At 44.0% G+C, this 27,872-nt stretch overlaps 1 protein-coding gene across 1 annotated transcript in view; it reads right to left on the reverse strand.

Annotated features, from left to right (window-relative positions):
* Positions 1-49: 49 nt before the first annotated feature.
* Positions 50-27,872, reverse strand: part of LOC120039130 (nodal modulator 1-like) — a 29,310-nt gene continuing 1,487 nt past the window's right edge. Inside the window, 38 exon segments of the mRNA XM_038984652.1 lie at positions 50-396; positions 612-725; positions 1,017-1,143; positions 1,493-1,652; positions 2,460-2,761; positions 3,151-3,246; positions 3,339-3,402; positions 3,561-3,648; positions 5,674-5,810; positions 6,120-6,251; positions 6,609-6,750; positions 7,078-7,255; positions 7,382-7,532; positions 7,727-7,832; positions 7,952-8,041; positions 8,328-8,465; positions 8,874-9,026; positions 9,262-9,334; positions 9,540-9,646; positions 10,067-10,167; positions 10,251-10,296; positions 11,222-11,311; positions 12,014-12,172; positions 12,175-12,253; positions 13,721-13,914; positions 14,103-14,181; positions 14,366-14,521; positions 14,824-14,954; positions 20,088-20,271; positions 20,348-20,445; positions 22,053-22,167; positions 22,421-22,566; positions 25,228-25,404; positions 25,688-25,835; positions 26,044-26,189; positions 26,319-26,404; positions 27,167-27,322; positions 27,624-27,772. Coding sequence (XP_038840580.1) covers positions 265-396; positions 612-725; positions 1,017-1,143; positions 1,493-1,652; positions 2,460-2,761; positions 3,151-3,246; positions 3,339-3,402; positions 3,561-3,648; positions 5,674-5,810; positions 6,120-6,251; positions 6,609-6,750; positions 7,078-7,255; positions 7,382-7,532; positions 7,727-7,832; positions 7,952-8,041; positions 8,328-8,465; positions 8,874-9,026; positions 9,262-9,334; positions 9,540-9,646; positions 10,067-10,167; positions 10,251-10,296; positions 11,222-11,311; positions 12,014-12,172; positions 12,175-12,253; positions 13,721-13,914; positions 14,103-14,181; positions 14,366-14,521; positions 14,824-14,954; positions 20,088-20,271; positions 20,348-20,445; positions 22,053-22,167; positions 22,421-22,566; positions 25,228-25,404; positions 25,688-25,835; positions 26,044-26,189; positions 26,319-26,404; positions 27,167-27,322; positions 27,624-27,772 — 4,930 coding nt within the window. The 3' untranslated portion in view covers positions 50-264.

Below are 27,872 nucleotides of genomic sequence, written 5' to 3' on the forward strand. Positions count from 1 at the left end.
TTGGCAATCGATAGGACAGACAAATAATTACACACACTGCCATTTGGGGATGGGACTGTTAAGCTCCTTGTCAAGTAAGTCAGCAAGAACTTGCCTGAATAAGATTTGTTACAATAAACAGAAGTGGCTAATGATGGCTAGGGGGGAATTGAACATCATTCTGCCTTGTTCAGTACATTTTTGCAGTTAGTTTAAAGCTGATTGGGGTTCACTCACTTTTTATGAAACGTGCCACATAGATAGATTGATTTGATTGGCCCGTTTCTACCTGTATGCTGTTTTGAATCCGGTGATGTCGATGCTGAGGTTCTGTCCCTCCTCTACGGTGATCATCTGAGAGGCTGGCTCAAACCTGAACTCCTTCATCATGGGCTTGAAGTAGTACTGACCCGGGCTCTGAGGGGAGGGATGGAGGGACAGAACAGAAGAACAGAAGAGATGCAATCAATAAATGCCACCTGCAGTGTTGCTGCACCAATCCAATCAGCACCAGTCCACATCACACAGAACATAGACCTCCACCTAGTAGCCCGGTGTGTTTAATAGTCAATCATCCAGGAGGAGGATAATACAGGGATGAAGTAGGTGTCAGTAAACATCGAGGTCCTTACCAAGTTGTTGAAGGTGAGGACACCAGTGTCCTGGGTGAGCAGGTTGGATCTGAACGATCCTCCACTGAGAGACAGCAGGACTCCAGACAGAGCGTGACCATCCTCTGACTTGATCTACGACACACAGAGAAAGATAGGAGATATGACAACCAACACACTGTATAAGACTATACAAACCCTGCCGCAGCCAAAACTATATTTAAGTTGCAGTTCGACACCAAGGCAAAATTCCAAAAGAACACTGTTGAATGGGAATACATTCGCATAACAGACTCATCAACTATTTATTAAAACAACCCTCAGCCTACCGAAGGAGGGATACTGTTACTAATTAAACAAAAAACAATGGCTAATAAATGGCCTGTTCTTTCCACTGAGCTAGCTAGTGGTATGTGTGTTCTGTACCTTGAAGGTGACTCCAGCCAAGGCGAAGGCCTTGAAGTCTCCCTGGGTTCCCTCTACAGTGCTGAGGATGAAGCCCTCCTTACTGGCACTGACGTCATAGTGACGGTCACTGTGCAGGGGACCGACACTGCGGAGGGAGAAACAACCAATAGAGAGTCATTTAGATTGACTTGTATTACTGTACGCTTCCTACAAATGTCACAATCAAGGAGCATTTACCAAACACCACGAGAAAACCTGCCTGAAGCTAATCTAAAGCAACAAATATGTAACACGGTGGACATTTCAAGTGGCTAGATTAAAACGCAAAGTGGTCAAATGTATTGTTAAAAAACAACAAGAGCATGATTTGAACAAGCAACCGCAGCTTGCAAGATGTTTTGCCTGATGCCTAGGGCAAGGATGAGTAGGCCACGCTAGCCTTACGACTAACACAGCAGTGACTGAGGTTATGGTTAGGGGATAGTCATGTTTACCTATAAGCCCCGTTCTCGTTGGTGACGACGGTGATGAGGGGGGCCTTGGCTCCTCTCTCGGTGATGGAGATCTCGACCCCCTGCAGCTCTGGAGTCACCTGGCCCTCCAGGAACAGACCAGCGCGCCCCGCGATGTCCACCACACGCCCTGGACAAGACTCTGTGAGAAGGGGACAGAATAAGAGAAGGTATATAGATTACTGCTGCACACAGACAGAGCTTCATGGCTGGTGATGTCCACCACACACCCTGGACAGATCTCTGTGGATGGGTGCTGCTTGGGGCAGAGAATAGGGAGTTACCATATATAAATATAGCGACAGACAAAAACATACAAAAATAGGTTATACATCTGTGGTGGACAATTACTAAATGTGTTATGCTATCCCGTGTGATACTACTTAAGAGAATTGTCTCTTGCTATATGTTAAGTGTTTTTTTCTTTCTAACCGGATACAAATTTGTCTTCGTGTGACTTAGTCACAAGACTGGGCGTATGGCTAAGATCCGTTTGGGTGCGACATCCCGTGTTTTTGCTATCTGTGAGCTGAGATAAATGCAGTTAGACGGTTGAGCCCTAGAGCTATCAACCTCGAGCCATCTTAAAATCTGCACAGACAAACCAATCGCCTTGTACACATCATGTTCCGCCCCTGTTTACACACATCTGCTAAACTGCCATGTAGACAAGAGGTTGTACTTTCTATAAAAGCGGAGAGCCAACTCTGTTCGTTAGGATTTTAACTCTGCACTGTTGTGTGGATTGTTGACTGATCCATTTTTTGCAAATCTTTTTAAATATAATTGTTGTTTGAAGAATCTACAGTCTCTCTTCCCTTTTGGTTAGAATTTCCACTACACAGAGAGATATGCAGACAGACACCACAGACCAAACACACACACACACACACACACAAAGACAATAACATACACAAAATAAGAAGATAACAAGGAAGTGAACTCTGACCTCCAGTGATAGTAGCCTCAATCTCCGGCGGATAGAAGAGAAGCTCCTTGGAGGAGGGAGTCACAGTGATCCTCTCCCCAGCCCTGGCCCAGTAAGAAAATTCGTAGTGAAAGGGGCTGGTGAGCTCATCAGCTCTCTCTTGGATGGGGGGCTGGCTGTCACCGCCATCCTCAGCCTCTTGGGCGCGTCTCTCCCTCTCCTGGCGCCGCAGCTCGATCTCCTGCAGCTGCTGCTCCTGTCTCTGCTCCTCCAGGCTTCTCAGAGGGCCTAGGACCAGAGCTGGCTCAGACTCTATGGAGGATCTGATGGAGGACACATAAACAGTGTTAATACAGCAGGACCAGACTATGGACGACCTACAGGAGGAACACAGTGATAGTCATTTTTTGTTGTTGTTGTCATATTTAGAAAAACAATCAAGTAATTCATGTTTAAACCCTAATTCTGGAAATGCATGCAAAACTGTACTGTTCTATCTAAATAGGTGGTTGAATCAAATTATGCACACAGATTCACCCCTTTGAGTTCAACGTATACTCTGTATACAGTACTGCTCTGCAAATCTTACACACAATTTCACATATTCATCTTACAAACGACAATGCCATCAGTCCACATTTTGCCAGGTTGTTTGGACATGGTAGAGTGAAGGTAGAGTGATAGCAGGCCTATAGAGATGACAGGGACTAACCTGATGGTGACCGTGACATCCAGGATCTTATCAGTGGTGATTAGGCCAGTCATGTGATGTCTCACTGCAGTCAGGGTCAGGATAGTGGGGGCTGACCTGAAGGAGACATTTAGACAAGTAGAGTCATTCACTTTGGTGGGGCTATATAAAAGGAAAACATAGAAATGGATCCAATAGAACAACCTTACGTGTCGTAGGTATAATAGTCCTGTTCGAATTGGTGGCAAGATCGAGGAGTCACTTTGTACACACCTGGCAAAGGCAAGATTAGATGATTAATAAGCATATATATTTTACTCATGTATCTACCAGTAACCTATATTAACCTAGGTTAGTCTCATAAAGAGAGATCTTTCAGTAAAGATATTGAAGAGAATCGAAGACAAGTAAAAAGAAGGAGTTTCTCCCACCAGGCTTGGAGAGACAGAAGCGGTTGACCCCCTTGGAGAGGTTATAGACGCCAACGTTCTCCGGCTTGCTGCCATCCTGGAAGAACTCCTGCCAAGATACATACACACTCATTTAGACTTTCACACCAGCAACCACGATTATGTAAAATAACGTAGGAGCCATTTAAGAACCATTATGCTGGAACTAGTCACTCCTACTCTTCTTATCGGAGCAGCTGTCCAACAGTATGTGGACAGCTACTCGTCGAACATCTCATTCCAAAATCATGGGCATTAATATGGAGTTGGTCCCCCCATTGCTGCTACAAAAGCCTTCCACTCTTCAGGGAATGCTTTCCACTAGATGTTGGAACATTGCTGCTGGACTTGCTTCCATTCAGCCACAAGAGCATTAGTGAGGTCGGGCACTGATGTTGGGCGATTAGGCCTAGCTGCCAGTCAGCGTTCCAACTCATCCCAAAGGTGTTCGATGGGATTGAGGTCAGGGCCCTGTGCAGGCTGTCAAGTTCTTCCACACCGATCTTGCCAAACCATTTCTGTATGGACCTCGCTTTGAGCACGGGGGCATTGTCATGCTGAAACAGCAAAGGGCCTTCCCCAAACTGTTGCCACAAAGTTGGAAGCACAGAATCGTCTAGAATGTCTTTGTATGCTGAAGCGTTAACATTTCCCTTCACTGGAATTAAGGGACCTAGCCCAAACCATGAAAAACTGCCCCAGAACATTATTCCTCCTCCACCAAACTTTACAGTTGGCACTATGCATTGGGGCAGGTAGCGTTCTCCTGGCATCCTCCAAACCCAGATACATCCGTCGGACTGTCAGATGGTGAAGCGTGATTTATCACTCCAGAGAACACGTTTCCACTGCTCCAAAGCTCACCACAGCTTTACACCACTCCAGTCAACTCTCGTCATTGCACAAGGAGATCTTAGGCTTGTGTGCGGCTGCTCGGCCATGGAAACCCATTTCACGACGCTCCCGACGAACAGTTATTGCGCTGACGTTGCTTCCAGAGGCACTTTGGAACTCAGTAGTGAGTGATTAAACCGAGGACAGATTTAAAAAGTGCTACGCGCAGCAGGACTCTGCGGTCTCGTTCTGTGAGCTTGTGTGGCCTACCACTTCGTGGCTGAGCCGTTGTTGCTCCTAGACGTTTCCACTTCACAATAACAGGACTTACATGCGGACTAGTCCGCGGGCGCATGTTGATTTTGTCCATCAACACCCGACACGATAAGGATATGCAGGTTGAAATATCAAAACAAACTCTGAACCAACTATATTCATTTGGAGACAGGTCGAAACACATGGAACATTCATGGCAATTTAGTTAGCTAGCTTGCTGTTGCTAGCTAATTTCTCCTGGGATATAAACAATGGGTTGTAATTTTACTTCAAACCCACAAGGTCATCCATCTACTCCGACAATTAATCCACAGATAAAAAAGGGGAAACCGATCTCCTCAGGCTTCTTCTTCGGACTTTATATAGCGTCTGGCAACCAACTTTAAGGTGCATTACCACCACCACCAACTGGACTGGAGTGTGGACCTCAGTTCGTCTTTCAATCACCCACGTTTGGTATATGCTCCTAAAAACCAATGAGGAGATGGGAGAGGCGGGACTTGCAGCACGTCAAGCTTCACAAAAAGAACCAAGTTCTATTTTAGCGCCTGGCTACGCAGACGCGCGCAAGCAGCGTGGGTGCATTGATTGAATAACGTGTACATTTATTTTGCAACGCACACGACGTGGGCGGTGTGGTCAGCATGTTACAGTTGACCGGGGCAGCTCTAGCAGGACAGATTTGGACAAACTGACTTGTTGTGCCACGTTGAAAGTCACTGAGCTCTTCAGTAAGGCCAATGTTTGGCTGTGTGCTCGATTTTACACACCGGTCAGCAACGGGTGTGGCTGAAATAGCCAAATCCACTGATTTACAGGGGTGTCCAAATATACACTACACGGCCGAAAGTATGTAACAAGCATAAACAGAAATACACGCAGGAACACATAACAGTACACATGCACACAACTACACATATGAACAAATCTAAAGACACACTCTCTCTGTCCCCTACACACAGCCCTCCCCTGTGTTACTACTGACCAGGGTGATGGCGTGGGACAGGGAGCAGCGGAGGATGTAGCCTATCTGTCTGAGCTCGACTCCCAGCACGTCAGAGTCCAGCACCTCCACCTCCACTGACTTGAGCTTCCAGCACCACTCCTCATGGGAGATACTCACTGGGAGGGAGGAGAGCAGAGAGTCAGAAAGTCAGTCATTGCTACAATGTTGACATAAGGACAATACATGCATAACCTAGCCTGAGAGACTGGAGTACAGCCTGGCTTTAGTGTATGGATTTCTTCTCTTACAACATTGACCATCCTATAACATACTTGTTCAGTAGACACATAACAGAAGAAAACGAGGAGCTACTAAAAAGACATTGTCCAAAAATACATTTTTGTTTTCCATAGCAACATTTTTATTTTTTATTTTTTATTTTAAATACCTTTTGCCCCAATGGACACGACCCAGGAGGTCCGTACCTTTGTATTTGCCAGGCAGGACGTTGTCGAAGGAGATTTCCAAGGTGTCACCGCTCCCTGAGAGGAGCACGCTCCTCCTCTCCCCCTGACGACTCACCGGCTGCAGGGTCACCGACAGGTCATCACAGTTCGCTGGGGGTCAAGAGGTCAAAGGTTATTCAAAGTGGTAAAGCCGTGAAAATGAGACCGATTGGCTGTCTAACGAGGATGCTAGGACTAATAGAGTATTCAGATTGACTGTTTTCAGTGTTTGTCCTGACAATGACCCAGTTAGGCATCAAAACACACTCAGTCTGTCTAATAGAAAAGCACTTTTAACCATGACTGTTTTCATTCAGCAGAAAATGCACCCTACTGTTCCCTGTTGAATAAGAGTTACTTCTCCCTAAGGGTTTATCGTTAACCTTGAATTATTCCTACTTGACATCTAAACAGGAAATGTTCAGAGTGAGTCATAGACTAATGGGGAGAGCTCCAGGGCAGGTTTACCCAGACAGTAGACCCTGCCCGAGACGGAGGCCATGAACTGGGTGAAGAGAAGGTCGGAGAGGGGCCTGTCCACCAGGGAGACCTCCAGAGCAGCAGGCTGCAGGGCCAGGCCAGCCTTCACCTCCGCCTCAGGAAGAGAGACCTGCAGGGAAGGATGGAAGAGAGGGTGAAACGTTAGCCTAAGTACAGCCAAGGTAAATGGAAAAATCCTGTTTGGTTGTATTTTGAGGGTAACATCCATAAGAGCTGATCTCATGTAAATAGGACTGGAAGTAGGATGAAGTTGCCCATAGACACTGATCATAGATAACTTTAGTATGCTTTCTTCACCCTTATAGGGATATGATTCAGAGCAGCTAAGCTGATCCTAGATAAGGGCCTACGGGCAACTTCCCTCAATACAACCAAAGCCACCAAAACACAGACAATTCATCTCATAGTCAGAACAAGCTGTATTTCTGTAACGTACGGTAACACTGTAGTCTCCAGGTTTGGCATAGAAGCAGAAGGCCCCCTGCTGGTCTGAGTCTGTGGTGCGGGTGGCGGTGTTGTCCTGTCCCAGGGTAGTGAGGGTCACCTTGTAACGCCCCTGCTGCTTCAGGCCCTCTGGCAGGTGGGTGATAGCGATCTGACCACACACGCTGAACCTGGAGAGGGGGATGAGAATGACATTTATAATGCTTCAACAGAACAACTACATAGCTGTTATGTCAGATGTATGTTATGATTATAGATGGAGGCATCAATAGGACACATTGAAAGTTGAAACTCACCCAGCAGTGATGATGTCAGGGAGTTGAGGCGTGTTGGGAGCTATCTTCACCGTGATTGGCTCAAAAAACATGAGGTCCTTGTGCGTGCGGAGGGTGTAGGTACCGGTGGTCATATTCTCCAGGCGGTAGGAGCCGTCCTCTTTGGTCAGAACTGTTAGAGGGGAAGAAAGAGAGAGGGAGGAAAAGGGAGAGAGAAAGCAAGGGTTCGGCAGAAGGACAATCCCAACGCAAATGGACATAGCATGTCTCCACGTTAATCAAACAATGCCATCTCTGATATTTCTCCTCCAAATTTGAACACAGATAATAGAAGAGAAATGGGGTGGTGGATGTCACTATGGTTACCTTTGATCTGGTTGTTGAGGGTTACCGTGGCGTCAGGTACCCCTTCCCCCTCCAGGCTGTTGAGAACCCTGCCCGTCACAGAGAAACCCATGACACGGAAGATGGGCTACAGAGAGAAAGAGAGAAACACAAAACACGACACCCCCAGGGTCATGTACAGCACCATAACCACTGTTTATCACAAGACACAAAGGCCAATGCTGTACTGGAGCACTGTAAACTTACCTCCAGCTTCAAGCTCTTGTGCTCCACCCTGAAGTCCATTCTGGAAGGCGCCACGTCAAATGTGATCCTCTCTCCCCTGTAGAAGGGAATCTGAAACCAGACAAAGTACATAATACATTATTTTTGTATAGAGACTGTATAGAGCCCTCCAGATTTTTGTACAGAGCCTTCCAGATCCCAAGGATATTTTACACATTAAAGACAATATAAGAACACCAACTGTGCTATATCAGCAACACACATTAACTGGGAGGGATATGTGCTGAATACGTAGTCTTCAAAAGGCCTTTTCAGAGCATTGTCTTAGCCCAGGGCTAATTTGCCATGGGATAAGTGCAGCGTGAACAACACAGGTGTGTTGTGGCGGCCATCTTACTACAGTGTAATCTCCGCTGGCCAGTGAGGGGAAGGAGAAGATGCCGTCCTCTCGGGACAGGGCGCCACACAGGTAGACCAGGGAGTCATCTCCAGACTCGGCTCCATCCACTGGGGCTGTGTTACAGCCACTGATGTCCTGGGAAACACAAGAAATACACATATTAGAGGGATTTTTTTAAATTTATTTATCTAGGTAAGTCAGTTAAGAACAAATTCTTATTTACAATGACGGCCTACACCGGACAGCGCTGGGCCAATTGTGCGCCGCCCTGTGGGACTCCCAATCACGGCCGGTTGTGATACAGTCTGGATGTAAGATAAGTACTACATATATTTGAAACTTGAGATTCCCGTTTTGGGTAAAAACTGTATGTATCCGTCTGGGTTACTAGATCATATTTTAACCATTCATGAAGTAAAATGCCCAGCTTCATAGACAGCCAACATTAAGGATAAAATATCACTGTAGTGTATCACAATATGTATAGAAATACAGCGGACTGGACACCACCGGGTCTTTCGATTCAATACAAATATATTTGACCTCCTTCTTCACTGTGGCAGAGTAGAGGAGGAAGGTGACTTTTTTCATGGGCTCCCCATCACTCCGGACCTCCCCAGAGACATCGTACCCTCCCACCACCAGATGTTCTGCAGCCGCTGCATTGGCACCGGACACACGCACTGACGTAGCGCTCTGTGGAAAGACAACGCAAAATGATTGTGAATCATTTGGACGTTTTTGCTCAATTTTTTTTTTATGCATAGTTTACACTACCTGTAATCACTTATGTTCTTATTCTGCTCGCTTATATTACTTGTGCAATATGATTGTTGAGTTCCAATTGCATCCAACTAAAATTGTGCCAATAACACCTACAGCTGCACTTTGAGATGGCTTGAGATCATGAGCCATGCAGAAAGAAACTCACCTGCTCCAAGGTCCAGGATGGATGAAAAGCAATGATGTCATAATTTCCAGGAAGTACTTTGGTGAAGGTGTACCTGTGAAATGACCCAAAACATTCTGTGTTAGAAGCCTAGTGCTTGTACCACCCCCATGTATATTGTCCTGATACAAAACAACAGCGGATGTGTACAAAAACATTAGCATTGATATGAATGGCTTGAGTTGCCAGTACTGAAAGAAAAGCCAGTGTGTGTGGAAGTTTGTTTGTGTTGTAAGGGGTAGTTATATTGCCTCCCTTACTTTCCTCCAGGCTGAGTGAGCACAGTCTGCAGCTTTTCTCCTGTTCCCTCCCTGGTCAGGCTGATCTCCACCCCAGCTGGGCCCAGGAGTTGGCCTTTACTTAGCACCTGGGACATACACAACACATTAACGTCACAACAAAGTAAACAATTATTTCAGAAATGCACATACTGTAGATCCGGTAAGTACTAACACTAAACAACCATTTAAAAAAAGTGTCAGATCTCTGTGCCATTCTGTTTAGTCAGTAAATAGTGATGTATTGAGTCTTTGGGGGGGGGGTGGAACGTAGTCTAGCGGTTAAGCGCGTTGGGCCAGTAACAGAAAGGTCGCTGGTTCGAATCTCCAGGCCGATTAGAGAAACAAATATGTTGATGTGCCCTTGAGCAAGACACTTAACCCTAATTGCTCTAGTAAGTCGCCCTGGATAAGAGCATCTGCTAAATGACTAAAATGTAAATGTATTTTAGCCAGCACCATCCCCACAAGGGTTAGGCCAAGGCTTATTGAAGAAGAGTTCCTCTCACCGTTCCAGAGACAGAGAAGCCAGTGAAGACAAAGTTGATGTCCTGCTCCTTGGTGCAGATATCATTGACCCCGTCCACATAAAGGTCCACACTGGTGGGCTCTGCAAAAACACAGACAGAGTGTTATGTTACAGCACTGCTGGCAATACACAAGAGGTACAAATACACATGAAATTCTCCTTACCAAAGCTCCACCCAAGAGGAGGCTCAATCTTCAACACAAAGTCTCCCTGTAAATAAGAGAGTCAAATATTAGCAGAACTGCCTCTATGAATCAGTATGGAAGACTCCTCTCTCGTCTCTAAAATGTAGGCTCTAAGTCCCATCACAAGTCAAACTGTTGAATAAACTTAATTTGAACGTAATTTGCCTGTTGTCCACTGATTTTGTCCCTATAAAAGGAGGTAATCTGAGACAAAATATCCACAGAGTAGTGTTATTAACACGACTTTCAGTACGCTGGTCTGTATGTCTGTTTGTATTTTCAATGCTGACTCAATTCATATGCGACGCTGCACAATATGTCAACAATGGGCGAGTTTAACCAAAGCACAGACTGAACTGTGTCCCACACAATCAGCTGGCAAATTTCACAAGCACTTTCAGCTGATTGCGAGGTAACTGTGCTTTGGTCAACAACATTTAGCTACATTCGGCTATTGTTTGCATATTGTGCATCACGTGAAATGCATCAGGAGGTGGGAAATATAAGCAACAGAACCGCTGCTGGAAAAAGTCGGGTAAACAGCACTTTCCTGTGGCTACCGTATTTCCACCTGATACCGCCAAAAGGACCAATAGCATGGATAACTGGTAAAGTACGATTAAATATAATCGTATTCAACATTCTGTCTTGTAGACTACTGTGTCTTATTTTACAGCGACTTCTTTCAGACTGATATCCATGAAGTAACCAGGAAAACAGTCTGATGTTTCGACAAACCAATGCCATACTACTACTAATATTGCATTTTCATATGTATCAATACCACAGGAGGCTGGTGGGAGAAGCTATAGGACGGGCTCATTGTAATGCCTGGAATGGAATAATTGAAACGGTATCAAACGTATGGAAACCACGTTTGTTCCATGTATTATTACATTCCAGCCCTTACAATGAGGCCGCCTGCCTACTCTGATCAATACATTCATTACCTTGTCATAGAGGGGAATCATAAAGTATCCATTGATGGGAGCACAGTCGGTCTGATATTTCAAAGACCCTTGTTTGGTGTACACTTTAATCTGTGAGAGACAAGAAAGACGATGTGTATTTAGCAATGCACAAACAGAACCAAAAGGCAAAAGCATGATTTCATGCAATGCATGCTGGACAGTACTATAGGCTTTTGCAGTCAAGTAGCTAGTTAACTAACGTGAATGACTTGCACAGGCAGTCATTAGGGTGAGGGTGGTCCAGTCTGAGATGATTTGACTAAATAGTAATCCTATTATTATAAATGGTGTGTGTATGGTGCAATACCTCGTCAGTACAGTGGGGTTTAAGTGGACTGGCAACTAGCTAGGTTAACTTTAGCATGCTAGCTAACGTTAGCTAGCCAGTGCGTAAACTACCATTCGCTCAAGAGTTTTAAATGTAGAAAGGGCTTAAAATCAGTGAAACACATTTAGTTACTTTTAAATAGCTGCAGGTTATTGCGTTTCTGATGTGTTTTGTACGGATAGCTAGTTAGTACAATGCTATGTTAACTAGTTAGCTAACAAGTTCTGAATTTCGACATGGTTGTGCACGAGAAACCAGCAACATAGATCAGATGGCTCGTGAGATTAGTGTGGCTAGTCATACAGAGAGTTAGCTATATCATCTTACTAGCCACCTTGGGGCTAATGTTATTTCATTCAAACTCAACTGTCATTTCCCCACTCAAGACCACAAGCAATATTCTGTATCCGCCTACTAAGGTAGTAGGCCGTCTCTGCACTCACCTCGATCAGCGAGTAGTTGATTTCAACGTCGGATTTCACGAACCCTCCGCAGGCCACCACAATGTCATCAGCTGACACTGTAATAAACTGGCAGCAGATGATTCCAAATAATATCCAGAACACTGCCATGTCTGCTGGTTCCGTTAATCCGATCTTTCGCCAGAAGATTTTTCTGGACAACCGAATTGACAGTGCACGCTGCCTCCGGTTCCGTACGCTGCGCTGTTGAAGGAGCAGTAGCTAGCTATTCTGGAGGTGTCGACACCTGCTGGTGCGGAGGTGACATATATTAAGTATGTACTTTTGAAAATGTTGGGTGCCTATTCAAATATGAACAGAATCTTGTATTTTGAGTTTCCCTACTGAACAAATTAAACAAGTTAAATTCACACAAAGTATGACAAGAAATAACATACGTTTTAAATACTTGCATTATTTATTTTCCTTTTCCAGCCACAATTCAATAAGCAATAAGGCCCGAGGGGGTAGGGTATATGGCCAATATACCACGAACCCCTGAGGTGCCTTATTGCTATTATAAACTGTTTACCAAAGTAATTAGAGCAGTAAAAATACATGGTTTGTCAAACCCGTGGTATACGGTCTGCTATACCACAGCTGTCAGCCAATCAGCATTCAGGGCTTGAACCACCCAGTTTATAACAATGAATAACACACAGATTTTGGAATTATACAACTTTTGCCAAAATTACATCTTACTAGTTGATTCAAATGTAACAGTTCACTCATAAACAAAGGTTTGCAATGGATAAAAAAACACCTCCCCTTTATGGAGCACTGGCAGTGGAGACAGAGTACAGTAAAAAAGTATTAGTTCAGTTTGGTATGTAGCGGAAGTTGGGACAGTAGATCTCGAATACATTTTGAAATGTTAAATCCCATGCAGCTTGTCATGGTTATTAAAAGTTAATACTTAGAGGGAGAAAAATAATAGTAATAGAAATAGTAAACAAGAGATTATAAACAAGAATATGTTTACACAAATCAATACAGTATACCTTTAAAAGATAAACAAGAAAGGTCACATTTAAAGTGCAAGAAGAATGTTTAGTGTTTCTAGGCGTTCAAGTGGAACAATATGGGATCAGCTTTGATTTTTTTTTTTTAATTACTTTACTCGGAAGGGCAATTCAAAGCGTTATAGTGGTTATTGTCATAATAAGGGTCCTTCTTGGAAGGAAAAAGGTAATAGTCAGAATTATCATCATGACATCACATATAGTAATGTTTATGGTAGGCTACATATAGTAAACAACAAAAAGGACAAGATATTCTCCACAAAAGGCAGTAAATAGCTATTTTGCCAGCTTTGAGTTCAAACTATTGGTCCAATATTGTAAAACAGTGCTTGTTAAACGTTTGAACATTCACAGATGTCCACATGTGTTGGATCAAAACCAAAGAGCCTTGATAGGCAAAGCTAATCCCCCAGTTGCATAGTGTTCCTCAAATCTAGTGTCTGCCAGAGGTACGGCTGGTTTCCTGGACACAGATCTAGCCTGGTCTTGGACTAAAAAGCTATTTTAATGGAGATTCTCCATTGAGCATGCATTTTAGTCCAGGTCAAGACTTAATATATTTCTGGGAAGCCAGCCCCTATAGTGTCTGCAAGTAATAGTGTTTAGACAGCCAGTTACAAGTAATATTAAGAGCCCTGAGTTTTTTGGTCAGGTAAAACTCAAGGACCTAATCCTAGCAATTCAGACATGAGTAGCAGAGTCCGGGGGTGGCTGGACCAGGAAGACCCCAGAGTTGGAGCGGTAGCTGGGGCTGACTCTGTCTGAGGAGTGGGACTGGAATCCCGAACCTGTGGATCTAATAGCACAGGTCCTCTGGGCCTGACACAGCTTCTGGATCAGGAAACGCTTGTCTCGCCCATCCTGGCCGTACAGGGAGAAGAGGAGGGTTAGTGCCTAAATTAACCCTATAACAACGTAATACCAGATAACTAGGACCTAGATTTTTTTCTGGTCAGGAAAATAATCCTGCCCCTACAGCTAAGTCCTATGAAGCTACTGTACAGTATAGAGTTGTGCAGCCATGTAGACTGGTTACTGTAGCTACTCACCATGACTAGCTGTTCCCTCAGTTGGTTGATCACTCGCTTGTGCGCTCCAGCTAGAGCAATGACATAAAACATGGCCAGGCTAGGATGAAGGACACAACGGTTAACAAAGCAGAATTTTGATAGCCCTTTGTGACGTGTTGATGAAAAGAGGGTTTTATAAATATATTTGATTGATTGATTGACTGAAACCACAATCTATCGGCCTGTATATCAAATGACAATGAACCGTAGACAGGAGTGATATCATTGGTCGGAACCCGTACCATGTGATGACAAAGAGGGAGACGGCGAAGGCCTCAGAGGAGATGGCCAGGAGGAACGTGCGTGCTCCTGCAGGCAGCTGGGACACCGTCCGGGGGAGCACCTCCCAGGATGTGGTGTAGTTAACGAAGGGACCACAGGCCTGGGAACAGCTGATCCTGATAAGGGAGAAACGGGAGGGTTAGTTTATGTCCCCAACAACTGATCTAGGAGCAGATTGATACTATTTTCACACTATGGTGCCAAGCCAAACTGTACTGTGCTGACTCAAATATTTCCTTTCCAGCCCAGTTTCAGCAACAGTACAGCAGTACAGCTAAGCTAGGCTCAGTTAGGTTCAGCAGTGTGAAAAGGGTATGAGATTGGTGCATGGTGAGTTTCAGTGCAATTAGCCATATTGATGGTTATCTATGGAAATAAAGATGCATGCAAGTTAGGCTAACTGCAGCCATGTACTCACTGTGCGATGCCAATGGTGACAGGTATACAGGCCAGTGCCAGGCCAATCAGCAGCACAGCCAGGAAGAAGAAGTTGGAGCTGGAGGCTCGGAACGGACGGGTGGCCGGGCGGCAGTTATTCACCAGAGTCACCTGCAGGGTAGACAATACATACATTAATCAACATATTTGTGGGTGAGAATTCCCTTTCAGTCATTTCAGTCAACATAATACGCACAGGTATGGGATATTCATTTTCTCTATCAATTGGCTGAAGGAATTAGGATAAGGAAATATCCTGACCTACACTATTACCTATGTGGTACAGTATCGCTCAACTCAATCAGTTACTTATAGTATGTAACCCGAGGTTTAGAACCAGCTTAAACCATACGCTACAACCAAAAACACGAACAGTCATTCATATCAAATCAAATTTTATTTGTCACATACACATGGTTAGCAGATGTTAATGTGAGTGTAGCGAAATGCCTGTGCTTCTAGTTCCGACCATGCAGTAATATCTAGCAAGTAATCTAACCTAACAATTTCACAACAACTACCTTATACACACAAGTGTAAAGGAATGAATAAGAATATGTACATAAAAATATATGAATGAGTGATGGCCGAACAGCATAGGCAAGATGCAGTAGATGGTAAAGAGTACAGTATATAGATATGAGACGAGTAATGTAGGGTATGTAAACATTATATAAAGTGGCATTGTTTAAAGTGGCTAGTGATACATTTATTACATCAATTTTTCCATTATTAAAGTGGCTAGAGTTGAGTCAGTATGTTGGCAGCAGCCACCAATTTTAGTGATGGCAGTTTAACAGTCTGATGGCCTTGAGATATAAGCTGTTTTTCAGTCTCTCGGTCCCCGCTTTGATGCACCTGTACTGACCTCGCCTTCTGGATGATAGCGGGGTGAACAGGCAGTGGCTCGGGTGGTTGTTGTCCTTGATGATCTTTTTGGCCTTCCTGTGACATCGGGTGGTGTAGGTGTCCTGGAGGGCAGGTAGTTTGCCCCCGGTGATGCGTTGTGCAGACCTCACTACCCTCTGGAGAGCCTTACAGTTGTGGGCGGAGCAGTTGCCGTACCAGGCGGTGATACAGCCCGACAGGATGCTCTCGATTGTGCATCTGTAAAAGTTTGTGAGTGTTTTTGGTGACAAGCCGAATTTCTTCAGCCTCCTGAGGTTGAAGAGGCGCTGCTGCGCCTTCTTCACCAAGCTGTCTGTGTGGGTGGAGCATTTCAGTTTGTCCGTGATGTGTACGCAGAGGAACTTAAAATTTTCTGCCCTCTCCACTACTGTCCCGTCGATGTGGATAGGGGGGTGCTCTGCTGTTTCCTGAAGTCCACGACCATCTCCTTTGTTTTGTTGACATTGAGTGTGAGGTTATTTTCCTGACACCACACTCCGAGGGCCCTCACCTCCTCCCTGTAGGCCGTCTCGTCGTTGTTGGTAATCAAGCCTACCACTGTAGTGTCGTCTGCAAACTTGATGATTGAGTTGGAGGCGTGCATGGCCACGCAGTCATGGATGAACAGGGAGTAGAGGAGAGTAGAGGTTGACCGATTAATCGGAATGGCCGATTAATTGGGGCTGATTTCAAGTTTTCATAACAATCGGAAATCGGTATTTTTGGACACCGATTTGGCCGATTAAAAAAAATATGTTTTTTTTACACCTTTATTTAACTAGGCAAGTCAGTTAAGAACACATTCTTATTTTCAATGACTGCCTAGGAACGGTGGGTTAACTGCCTTCTTCAGGGGAAAAACGACAGATTTTTACCTTGTCAGCTCGGGGATTCAATCTTGCAACCTTACGGTTAACTAGTCCAACGCTCTAACCACCTGACTCTCACTGCACTCCACGAGGAGCCTGCCTGTTACGCGAATGCAGTAAGAAGCCAAAGTAAGTTGCTAGCTAGCATTAAACTTATCTTATAAAAAACAATCAATCAATCAATCATAACCACTAGTTAACTACACATGGTTGATGATATTACTAGTTTATCTAGCGTGTCCTGCGTTGCATATAATCGATGCGGTGCGCCTTTGCGAAAAAGGACTGTCGTTGCTCCAATGTGTATCTAACCATAAACATCAATGCCTTTCTTAAAATCAATACACAAGTATATATTTTTAAACCTGCATATTTAGTTAATATTATAATATTGCCTGTATATGCAGCAGTTTGGGCCGCCTGGCTCGTTGCGAACTGTGTGAAGACTATTTCTTCCTAACAAAGACAGCCAACTTCACCAAACGGGGGATGATTTAACAAAAGCGCATTTGGAAAAAAGCACAATCGTTGCACGACTGTACCTAACCATAAACATCAATGCCTTTCTTAAAATCAATACACAGAAGTATATCTTTTTAAACCTGCATATTTAGCTAAAAGAAATCCAGGTTAGCAGGCAATATTAACCAGGTGAAATTGTGTCACTTCTCTTGCGTTCATTGCACGTGTAACAGTTTAACTTTAGTCCGTCCCCTCGCCTCGACCCGGGCGCGAACCAGGGACCCTCTGCACACATCAACAACAGTCACCCACGAAGCATCGTTACCCATCGCTCCACAAAAACTGCGGCCCTTGCAGAGCAAGGGGAACCACTACTTCAAGGTCTCAAAGCGAGTGACGTCACCGTTTGAAAGGCTATTAGCGCGCACCACCGCTAAATAGCTAGCCATTTCACATCGGTTACATTCACCCCCCTTTCGACCTCCTCCTTTTCCGCAGCAACCAGTGATCCGGGTCACGGCACCAATGTAACAGTTTAACTTTAGTCCGTCCTCTCGCCCCGACCCGGGCGCGAAACAGGGACCCTCTGCACACATCAACAACAGTCACCCACGAAGCATCGTTACCCATCGCTCCACAAAAACCGCGGCCCTTGTAGAGCATGGGGAACCACTACTTCAAGGTCTCAAAGCGAGATACTAATTTGCCAGAATTTTACGTAATTATGACATAACATTGAAGGTTGTGCAATGTAACGGGAATATTTAGACTTATGGATGCCACCCGTTAGATAAAATACAGAACGGTTCCGTATTTCACTGAAAGAATAAATGTTTTGTTTTCGAGATGATAGTTTCCGGATTCTACCATATTAATGACCTAAGGCTCATATTTCTGTGTGTTATTATGTTATAATTAAGTCTATGATTTGATAGAGCAGTCTGACTGAGCGATGGTAGGCACCAGTAGGCACGTAAGCATTCATTCAAACAGCAATTTTGTGCGTTTTGCCAGCAGCTCTTCACAATGCTTCAAGCATTGCGCTGTTTATGACTTCAAGCCTATCAACTCCCGAGATTAGGCTGGTGTAACCGATGTGAAATGGCTAGCTAGTTAGCGGGGTGCACGCTAATAGCGTTTCATACGTCACTCGCTCTGAGACTTGGAGTAGTTGTTCCCCTTGCTCTGCATGGGTAACGCTGCTTCGAGGGTGGCTGTTGTCAATGTGTTCCTGGTTCGAGCCCAGGTAGGAGCGAAGAGAGGGACGGAAGCTACTGTTACACTGGCAATACTAAAGTGCCTATAAGAACATCCAATAGTCAAAGTTATATGGAATACAAATCGTATAGAGAGAAATAGTCCTATAATTCCTATAATAACTACAACCTAAAACTTCTTACCTGGGAATATTGAAGACTCATGTTAAAAGGAACCACCAGCTTTCATATGTTCTCATGTTCTGAGCAAGGAACTTAAACGTTAGCTTTCTTACATGGCACATATTGCACTTTTACTTTCTTCTCCAACACTTTGTTTTTGCATTATTTAAACCAAATTGAACATGTTTCATTATTTATTTGAGGCTAAATTGATTTTATTGATGTATTATATTAAGTTAAAATAAGTATTCATTCAGAATTGTTATTTAAGTATTTAAATCGGCCGAAAATCTGCTTTTTTTGGTCCTCCAATAATCGGTATCGGCGTTGAAAAATCATAATCAGTCAACCTCTACAGGAGAGGGCTCAGAACGCACCCTTGTGTGGCCCCAGTGTTGAGGATCAGCAGGGTGGAGCTCTTGTTACCTACCCTCACCACCTGGGGGCGGCCCGTCAGGAAGTCCAGGTCCCAGTTGCACAGGGCGGGATCGAGACCCAGGGACTCAAGCTTGATGACGAGTTTGGAGGGTACTATGGTGTTAAATGCTGAGCTGTAGTCGATGAACAGCATTCCAGATGGGTTAGGGCAGTGTGATTGCGATTGCGTCGTCTGTGGACCTATTGGGGCGGTAAGGAAATTGGAGTGGGTCTAGGGTGTCAGGTAGGGTGGAGGTGATATGGTCCTTGACTAGTCTCTCAAAGCACTTCATGATGACGGAAGTGAGTGCTACGGGGCGGTAGTCATTTAGCTCAGTTACCTTTCTTGGGAACAGGAACAATGGTGGCCCTCTTGAAGCATGTGGGAACAATAGACTGGGATAAGGATTGATTGAATATGTCCGTAAACACACCAGCCAGCTGGTCTGCGCATGCTCTGAGGACGCGGCTGGGGAAGCCGTCTGGGCCTGCAACCTTGCGAGGGTTAACCTGTTTAAATGTTTTACTCACGTTGGCTCCAGTGAAGGAGAGCCCGCAGGTTTTGGTAGCGGGCCGTGTCAGTGGCACTGTATTGTCCTCAAAGCGAGCAAAGAAGTTGGTTAGTAGTTTGTCTGGAAGCAAAACATCGTGGTCAGCGACGGGGCTGGTTTTTCGTTTGTAGTCCGTGATTGACTGTAGACCCTGCTACATACCTCTCGTGTCTGAGCCGTTGAATTGCGACTCTACTTTGTCTCTATACTGACGCTTAGCTTGTTTGATTGCCTTGCGGAGGGAATAGCTACACTGTTTGTATTCGGTCATGTTTCCGGTCACCTTGCCCTGATTAAAAGCAGTGGTTCGCGCTTTCAGTTTAGCGTGAATGCTGCCATCAATCCACGGTTTCTGGTTGGGGAATGTTTTAATAGACACTGTGGGTACAACATCACCGATGCACTTGCTAATAAACTCGCTCACCGAATCAGCGTATTCATCAATGTTGTTGTTCGACGCTATGCGGAACATATCCCAGTCCACGTGATCAAAGCAATCTTGAAGCGTGGAATCCGATTGGTCGGACCAGCGTTGAACAGACCTGAGCACGGCTGCTTCCTGTTTTAGTTTCTGTACCTTCCTGATGTTTTTACTGTATTACATAGAACTACAATTATGGCCACCGGCCCACCTATCACAGTACATTGATACGGTCTAGTATTTCTATGGTATGTTACCTTTTTGATGTAGAAGATGATGAAGTACTTAATGGTGCAGATGGCGGGCAGCAGGGGGCAGTAGAACGTCCCGATCCAGCAGATGGTCTGGCCGTACACAATCTCCAGGACGTTCTGGGGGATGGCAAACTCCTGCTGGCCCCACCACTTGGCAAGGCCGCAATCACAGTAGTCCACTATGAGTCTAGGGGGAGGGGGGAGAGAGAGAACCGTCAGAAGAGGAGAGGGGAGAAGAGGAGAGAAGAGAAAAGATGACTTACTTCCTAGGGAACTCCACAAACACAGTGACAGCACCGATGATGATGAAATCGAAGATCATGAGTTTGTACATCTCCTGGCCCACGCGAGACTCCCAACACTATAGGCAGAGGTAGAATTATATGAGATCATAGTAACGTCCAATATCAATATGTACAGTACCAGTCAAAAGTTTGGACACACCTACCCATTCCAGGGATTTTCTTTATTTTTACTATATTGTAGAATAATAGTGATGACATCAAAACTATGAAATAACACATATGGAATCATGTAGTAACCAAAAAAGTGTTAAACAAATCAAAATATATTTTATATTTGAGTTTCTTCAAAGTAGCCACCCTTTGCCTTGATGACAGCTTTGCACACTCTTGGCATTCTCTCAACCAGCTTCATGAGTTAGTCACCTGGAATGCATTTCAATTAACAGGTGTGCCTTGTTAAAAGTTAATTTGTGGAATTTCTTTCCTTCTTAATGCGTTTGAGCCAATCAGTTGTGTTGTGACAAGGTAGGGGTGGTATACAGAAGATAGCCCTATTTGATAAAAAATCAAGTCCATATTATGGCAAGAACAGCTCAAATAAGCAAAGAGAAATGACAGTACATCATTACTTTAAGACATGAAGGTCAGTCAATACGGAACATTTCAAGAACTTTGAACGTTTCTTCAAGTGCAGTCGCAAAAACCATCAAGCACTATGATGAAACTGACTCACATGAAGACTGCCACAGGAAAAGAAGACCCAGAGTTACCTCTGCTGCAGAGGATAAGTTCATTAGAGTTACCAGCATCAGAAATTGCAGCCCAAATAAATGTTTCACAGAGTTCAAGTAACAGACACATCTCAACATCAACTGTTCAGAGGAGACCGTGTGAATCAGGCCTTCATGGTCGAATTTCTGCAAACAAACCACTACTAAAGGACACCAATAAGAAGAAGAGACTTGCTTGAGCCAAGAAACACGAGCAATGAACATTAGACTGGTGGAAATCGATCCTTTGGTCTGATGAGTCTAAATGTTTGATTTTGTCTCCAACCGCCATGTCTTTGTGAGACGCAGAGTAGGCGAATGGATGATCTCCGCATATGTGGTTCCCACCGTGAAGCATGGAGGAGGAGGTGTGATGGTGCTTTGCTGGTGACACTGTCAGTAATTAATTTAAAATTCAAGGCACACTTAACCAGCATGGCTACCACAGCATTCTGCAGCGATACGCCATCCCATCTGGTTTTCGCTTAGTAGGACTATCATTTTTTCAACAGGACAATGACCCAACAGACCTCCAGGCTGTGTAAGGGCTTTTTGACCAAGAAGGAGAGTAATGCATCAGATGACCTGGACTCCACAATCCCCCGACCTCAACCCAATTGAGATGGTTTGGGATGAGTTGGACCGCAGAGTGAAGGAAAAGCAGCCAACAAGTGCTCAGCATATGTGGGAATGTCTTCAAGACTGTTGGAAAAGCATTCCAGGTGAAGCTGATTGAGATAATGCCAAGAAAGTGCAAAGCTGTCATCAAGGCAAAGGGTGGCTACTTTGAATAATCTAAAATCTAAAATATATTTTGATTTGCTTAACACTTTTTTGGTTACTACATGATTCCCTATGTGTTATTTCATAGTTTTGATGTCTTCACTATTATTCTACAATGTAGAAAATGGTAAAAATATGTATATCTACGGTAACTTTTGACCTCCACTCACCGGGTAGAGGATGTGGTTGTACCCGCAAACACAGTTGCCTTCCTGGCAAGAGGTGATCTGACCCCAGAGAGAGACGAGAAGCACACAGATACTGGTCAGGCGCATGAACACACACCTGTGGAAAGATTATAACATTACAAAGACATTACGTTGGTGTTAAAATGCAAAAATCTATTCATACATACCAGGGTGCTACATCAGTATGCAAACTGTAATCAGTGTGAAACATCAAGAGCATCATTCATTGATTTTCACAGAAGAAAGTGCTTGGTTGCCAGGGTTGGGGTAAATTTCATATCAATTCAGGAAGTAAACTGAAAAATGTATTGACTGAATAGAAATAAAACAACCCCAGCCCTGTTGTTTACCTCATGAGAGTGAAGCGTATCTCAAAGGCGGGGGAGTAGTCTTCAAACTGGATGATGAGGGAGAAGATGAGGGGGGTGATGAAGTTGGCCAGGGTGATGACGATGGAAGGCAGATACTCATAGATCAGGTCCAGGATGAAGTTCACCTGTTATGACAACGCGTGTTTGAAGTCAAACAGAAAAGGCACATGCCATTAGGTATACAGTACTGAGGAAGAGAGCATTAATTTCAATAGAACAGCCATTGTGCTCATCCCTCAACCTTTGAAATTGTTGAACGTGTCAGTGTCGTTCTGTGTTGATGTTTGTGTTTTTGTAAAATCGATAAACGTATTTTTTTTTTTAAACACAACCATTGTGCTCCCGAGTGGCCAGTGGTCTAAGGCGCTGCATCTCAGTGCTACAGGCGTCACTACAGACCCTTGTTCGATCCTGGGCTGTGTCATGACGTTGGCCTGGGGGTAGGTTTATGACAGTCATAAATACCTCTTTCCCCCTTTTTCTCTCTCCCTACTATAACTGATGTGACATAAGAAAACCCATTGGTTAACATAGAGATTCTGAGAACATCAGAAGTTGGGGGGGAAATGAACTATATTCTGGTAATCCGACCAACTGAACATATGCGGTGGTACTTAAGGTATATTATGTCAGTTCGGTTGCCCTCTGACACATTCTCAGCAATGATAGAATGACATAAACTCTACTGTGGAAAGTCTAAACGTCAGAGGTATCGGATTCACATGGAATTGTTGTTTAATTCAAATGTTTGAATATGAAATTATTTGTGAAGAGATTAAATGTAATTTTAGCTTCCAAATGAGAGATTTGGGTTTTCATAAGCTTGGCTTCTGCTCAACCAGGGGCCCGCCCCTGTGAAGAGACATGGGTTATAAACTTTTCAGACACACCCCTCTCCCTCCAATATAAAAGCCATTGACAAAAATATAACTTCCTGTTCCGGGTACATTTAGGATGACGATCCGATGTCAGAATGGTTCAGATAATAACTACAGAACTAAGCCAACATCAGCATGGACTTTGGTTGTAAATGGTATGAACTTTGAACTCGTATTCACTACAGAAGTGATATCTCCTAGCCGTTGAGTTGGCAACAGCTGCTACAAACGCAGGTTAGGAAGGACAGTCAGAGTATCCCGTCTACTACACACGACGTTACCCCAACGTATCCAGTGACCACCAGAGACATTCTTCAAAGGACAGAGGACTCGGGTTGGCGAGACGGTCTTCCATCTACCACCAACCTACTGAAGCGCAGCTCAGAGTAAATATTTATTGCATTTTCCTTTTCTAAATGGGCGGTAATTTAGAATGCATAAGATACTGTATTTACGATAGCACAGCTTCGGCCATGTCCCAGTCTCCCGCCCTTTCACTAAAATCCCGCCCCTTTTCTTTGTGTAACAAGCTGTCATATCTATTCTGCCCGCTAGGGACGTTTTCCTTTATGACGGCCAATTTGTAATCAAGTTATGTTTTAATTGTGTATGTGTGATTCTGTGTGATTAGTTAGGTATTTAGTAAATAAATAATTAAACCCAATTTTGTATTGCTGATTCAACTTGTTAGCCAGGATTCTTGCAGATAACCAAGGATTTACCACTTTCAGATGAGACTGAATAAAATGACGATTAATGTGACTGCTATGGATGTAAAATATTACTAAATCTTTAAGAGTTTATTCGAAAGATAACAGCTCTATAAATATTCTTTCGTGGTGTCCCTCTCTAGTTAATTAACATTTACATGATTAGTTCAATCAGGTAATATTAATTACGGAGAAATTATTTTATAGAATAGCATGTCATAGCAATTAATCTGGCATAGCCAAAGACACGACAGCTGTATCACAACCGGCCGTGATTGGGAGTCCCATAGGACGGCGCACAATTGGCCCAGCGTCGTCTGGGTTAGGCCGTCATTGTAAATAAGAATTTGCTCTTAACTGACTTGTGTAGTTAAATTAAAAATTAAAAAATTGTGCTAAACCAGGGGTGTCAAACTAATTTTTCCCCGTGGGCCGCATTCGGTCTCGTCAATGCTCCCTGACTGTCTAGTTTTCATTTTGATGACTTTTAGGATGCTGGAAAAATGTAGGTCCATTATCAATTCTACAGTTTAGATTTGGTTTTAGTCATTTCAATGGCGATTAAGATAATTTTTTCCCCCGTGGGGAAAACTATTATAATAAAATGATATATTTCAGTTTTTACTCAGACCAACCGTGTGCCGTATGTTTGACACACCTGTGCTAAACTTAGACATATGTATCAGATCTAAAATAAGCATATGTCTATTGAGAGGCTGAGGACATCAGGGACAGCAAGGTGTGCTGAGGAGACTCCAGACCTGTCTCTGACCAACTATCCTCCCTGGCTGTGACCAAGATGCTCTTCCTCCATTCACGCTTCAACTCCCTTCATGTTGATCATTGATTTACATTTGTTTTCTTGAATGTGCTACTGCAATTCAGCTTTAAGCTTCCATAGTACACATCAAATTAAACTAAACTGAACTAACGTTGCTGTTTAAAGGTTTATCACAATGTGATTTAAAAAGAATCCTCCACTACATGGGGCTCCCGAGTGGTATAGCGGTCTAAGGTACTGCATCTCAGTGCTAGAGGCGTCACTACAGACCCTGGTTCGAATCCAGGCTGTATCACATCTGGCCATGACTGGGAGTCCCATAGGGCGGCGCACAATTGGCCCAGCGTCGTCCAGGTTTGGCCGGGGTAGGCCGTCATTGTAAATAAGAATATGTTCTTAACTGACTTGCCTAGTTACCTTAGTCATCTGTGCTTTCTGGGAGAAGTTGGTGGCTATGTAGATGGAGTAGAAGCAGGCAGCCAGTACAGCGATCACAAACAGATTCAGGATCAGTCGGATCAAGTAGATCCTACACTTCTCCTTCCGTGTCCTGTCTGCTATCTTCTGCTTGATGCGCTCCTCTTCCAGATCAGTCTGTTGACGTAGAAAGGACAGAGGAATTAATATAGGACCTCCATTATATGCAGTTATAAGCACTTATACTCTATATATTACTAAACAAATAAACACAGCTCCTTCTGAAAGGAGTCGGTGAAAAGCGAGTGGTAAACAGAAGTGAACCAATACAGTTCTGTTACATTATATGGCTGTAACTGGAATGTGTGAACTGAGGACTTCAATTCACTTTGTATTGAATCACATTTCTACCTGTTGTTTTGAGTCAACCTATACTATCGACTGACTACTGACACCTCACCTTCAGTTCATAAAGAAGACTGCTCCTCTTGAGCCTGGCTGCGCTGTCGTTGACGATACAGAAGTCCCAGCCGGCAAAGATCTTGTTGCAGAAGCTCTGGAAGCGATCCTCGTCCTGCACCAGTTTACGCTTGAAGCCAGTCGCAGACCTTTGGGGAACGACGAGAAATGCAGATTTGGAAATTGCTAAAAAACTGAAGTATTTCTATAACAGTATACGACTTGCATGACCGTGAAAAACAATTGGACAGCATGTGCACGCTTGAGAAGATATGCCTTTTGAGGACCGGTTTATCCAAAAGACTAGTATAATTGACAAGTCTGAACTGAATACAGTAAGATAGGGCACTTTTTTACCTTTTGACTATCCATATGAGACTGAGGAAGAGGTAGGCTATGGTGACCAGCAGGTAGGCCAGAGGCAGGTTGTAGGTGAACTTAGGGAAGTGAATGGTCTCTACCTTGTAGTAACCATAGAAGAGGTAGGTCTGCTCCAGAAAGCCCTTTAAGATGTGAAACAAACAAGGGAGTCATTCTCAGTCCCAGAACATCATCTACAGTGCTATGCAGGCGTACAATGAGTGACTGAATTAAATGAATAAGAGAGCGTGGTATATGAGGGTAGTCTGTACCGCCCCTGAGAGGAGGTCTGTGATGTGCTGGTGGAAAACCACTAGGCCACGGCGAGAGGTGCTGGGGTAGTTACTGCACTCGAAGCCTGTGGTTCACAACAGAAGCAACAATATAATATTGGTAAGACATCTATCTAGAAGTCCATTAACATTAACAATGAATTTAAAAATATATATATCATAGATGAGATTAACAATACAACATTCATAGTCTAATGTAAAGATGACTGATGCTCTTGATGTCGCAGAAAGTTACTGACTACATGCCCCATATCTCTCCTCTCTAACTGAACCTTCATGACAACATGGTTGAATGTGGTGTTAATCTCTTACTGACCTACAGTTGACATAAATACTATATAATTAATGTACAGCAATGGAGGCTGCTGAGGGGAGGAAGGCTCATAATAATAGCTGGAACTGAGCGAATGGAATAGCACCAAACACATGGAAACCATGTATTTGATACCATTACACACATTATGCTCAAGCCATTGCCACGAGCCCGTCCTCCACAATTAAAGTGCCACCAACCTCCTGTGATGTACATGTAACTGCCAAAATAAAGGAAACACTTCAGCAAATGAGGGATGCAAAGTCTATTGAAAGCAGGTGCTTCCACACAGGTGTGGTTCCTGAGTTAATTCAGTAATTAACATCCCATCATGCTTAGAGTCATGTATAAAAACGCTTATTATTTTCGCTACCAAGGCTAGAAGAAGTGACTTTGAAAGACGGGTCTCAAAGGAGCATAGGCGGTTTAAAGGGTCTGTGTGTTTCCTTTATCTTAACAGTTACATGTATAATATGGCCTACTTTACTCTATAACACGTAAAGGCCTGTGTTACCATCTACGTGGTTGAATGTGGTGTTCCCTGAGGCATGGGGGGCGGTGATGATGGGCAGAATGACGAAGCCGAACATGAGCAGGAACATGATGGAGTTGAGCAGCACCAGGAAACGCAGGAAGGAGAAGTAGGACAGGATCCCCGTGCCAAACATCCCTGTGATGGGACACAGAGAAGGGAAAGGATGAGTGATTTAGATACCATCCCGGATCTTAAAGAGATCAACATCAATGCACTCATATCTTTCAATACTTCCAACAGAAGACACACAAGTGAGCAAGAAAACTTTTAATTGCCCAATTTTCATCATCTCTGTGGACACTCTGCCTTTGTCCCTCACAAATCCAATTTTGAGCTTCGTTCATGGAACTAAGCCTTTGACATAAATCATGTATTGATGCCAATAGAAGTCAATTGGAGTAACAGGTTGTTTTGTCACTGGCATTCACTCTCTTACCCTCAATGACATGGATGTCTCCCCTCCAGAGCTCCAGGTTGCTGAGCATCTCAAACCCATCCTCCTTCAGTCTCCTCAGGGTCCGTCTGGTGCTCTGTCTCCACTGGCTCCAACTGCTCAGATCCTTGGCCTGCTCCAAACGCTGGTCCCTGTCAGATGATCAACCAATCAATATATTAAGCAATCAGTCAGTCAGTCAGTCAATGTTTACATACTAAGCATTTTTCAAGAATACTAACATCACACCAG

The sequence above is a fragment of the Salvelinus namaycush genome, unplaced genomic scaffold (genome assembly GCF_016432855.1).
Source record: "Salvelinus namaycush isolate Seneca unplaced genomic scaffold, SaNama_1.0 Scaffold256, whole genome shotgun sequence".
Taxonomy (NCBI): domain Eukaryota; kingdom Metazoa; phylum Chordata; class Actinopteri; order Salmoniformes; family Salmonidae; genus Salvelinus; species Salvelinus namaycush.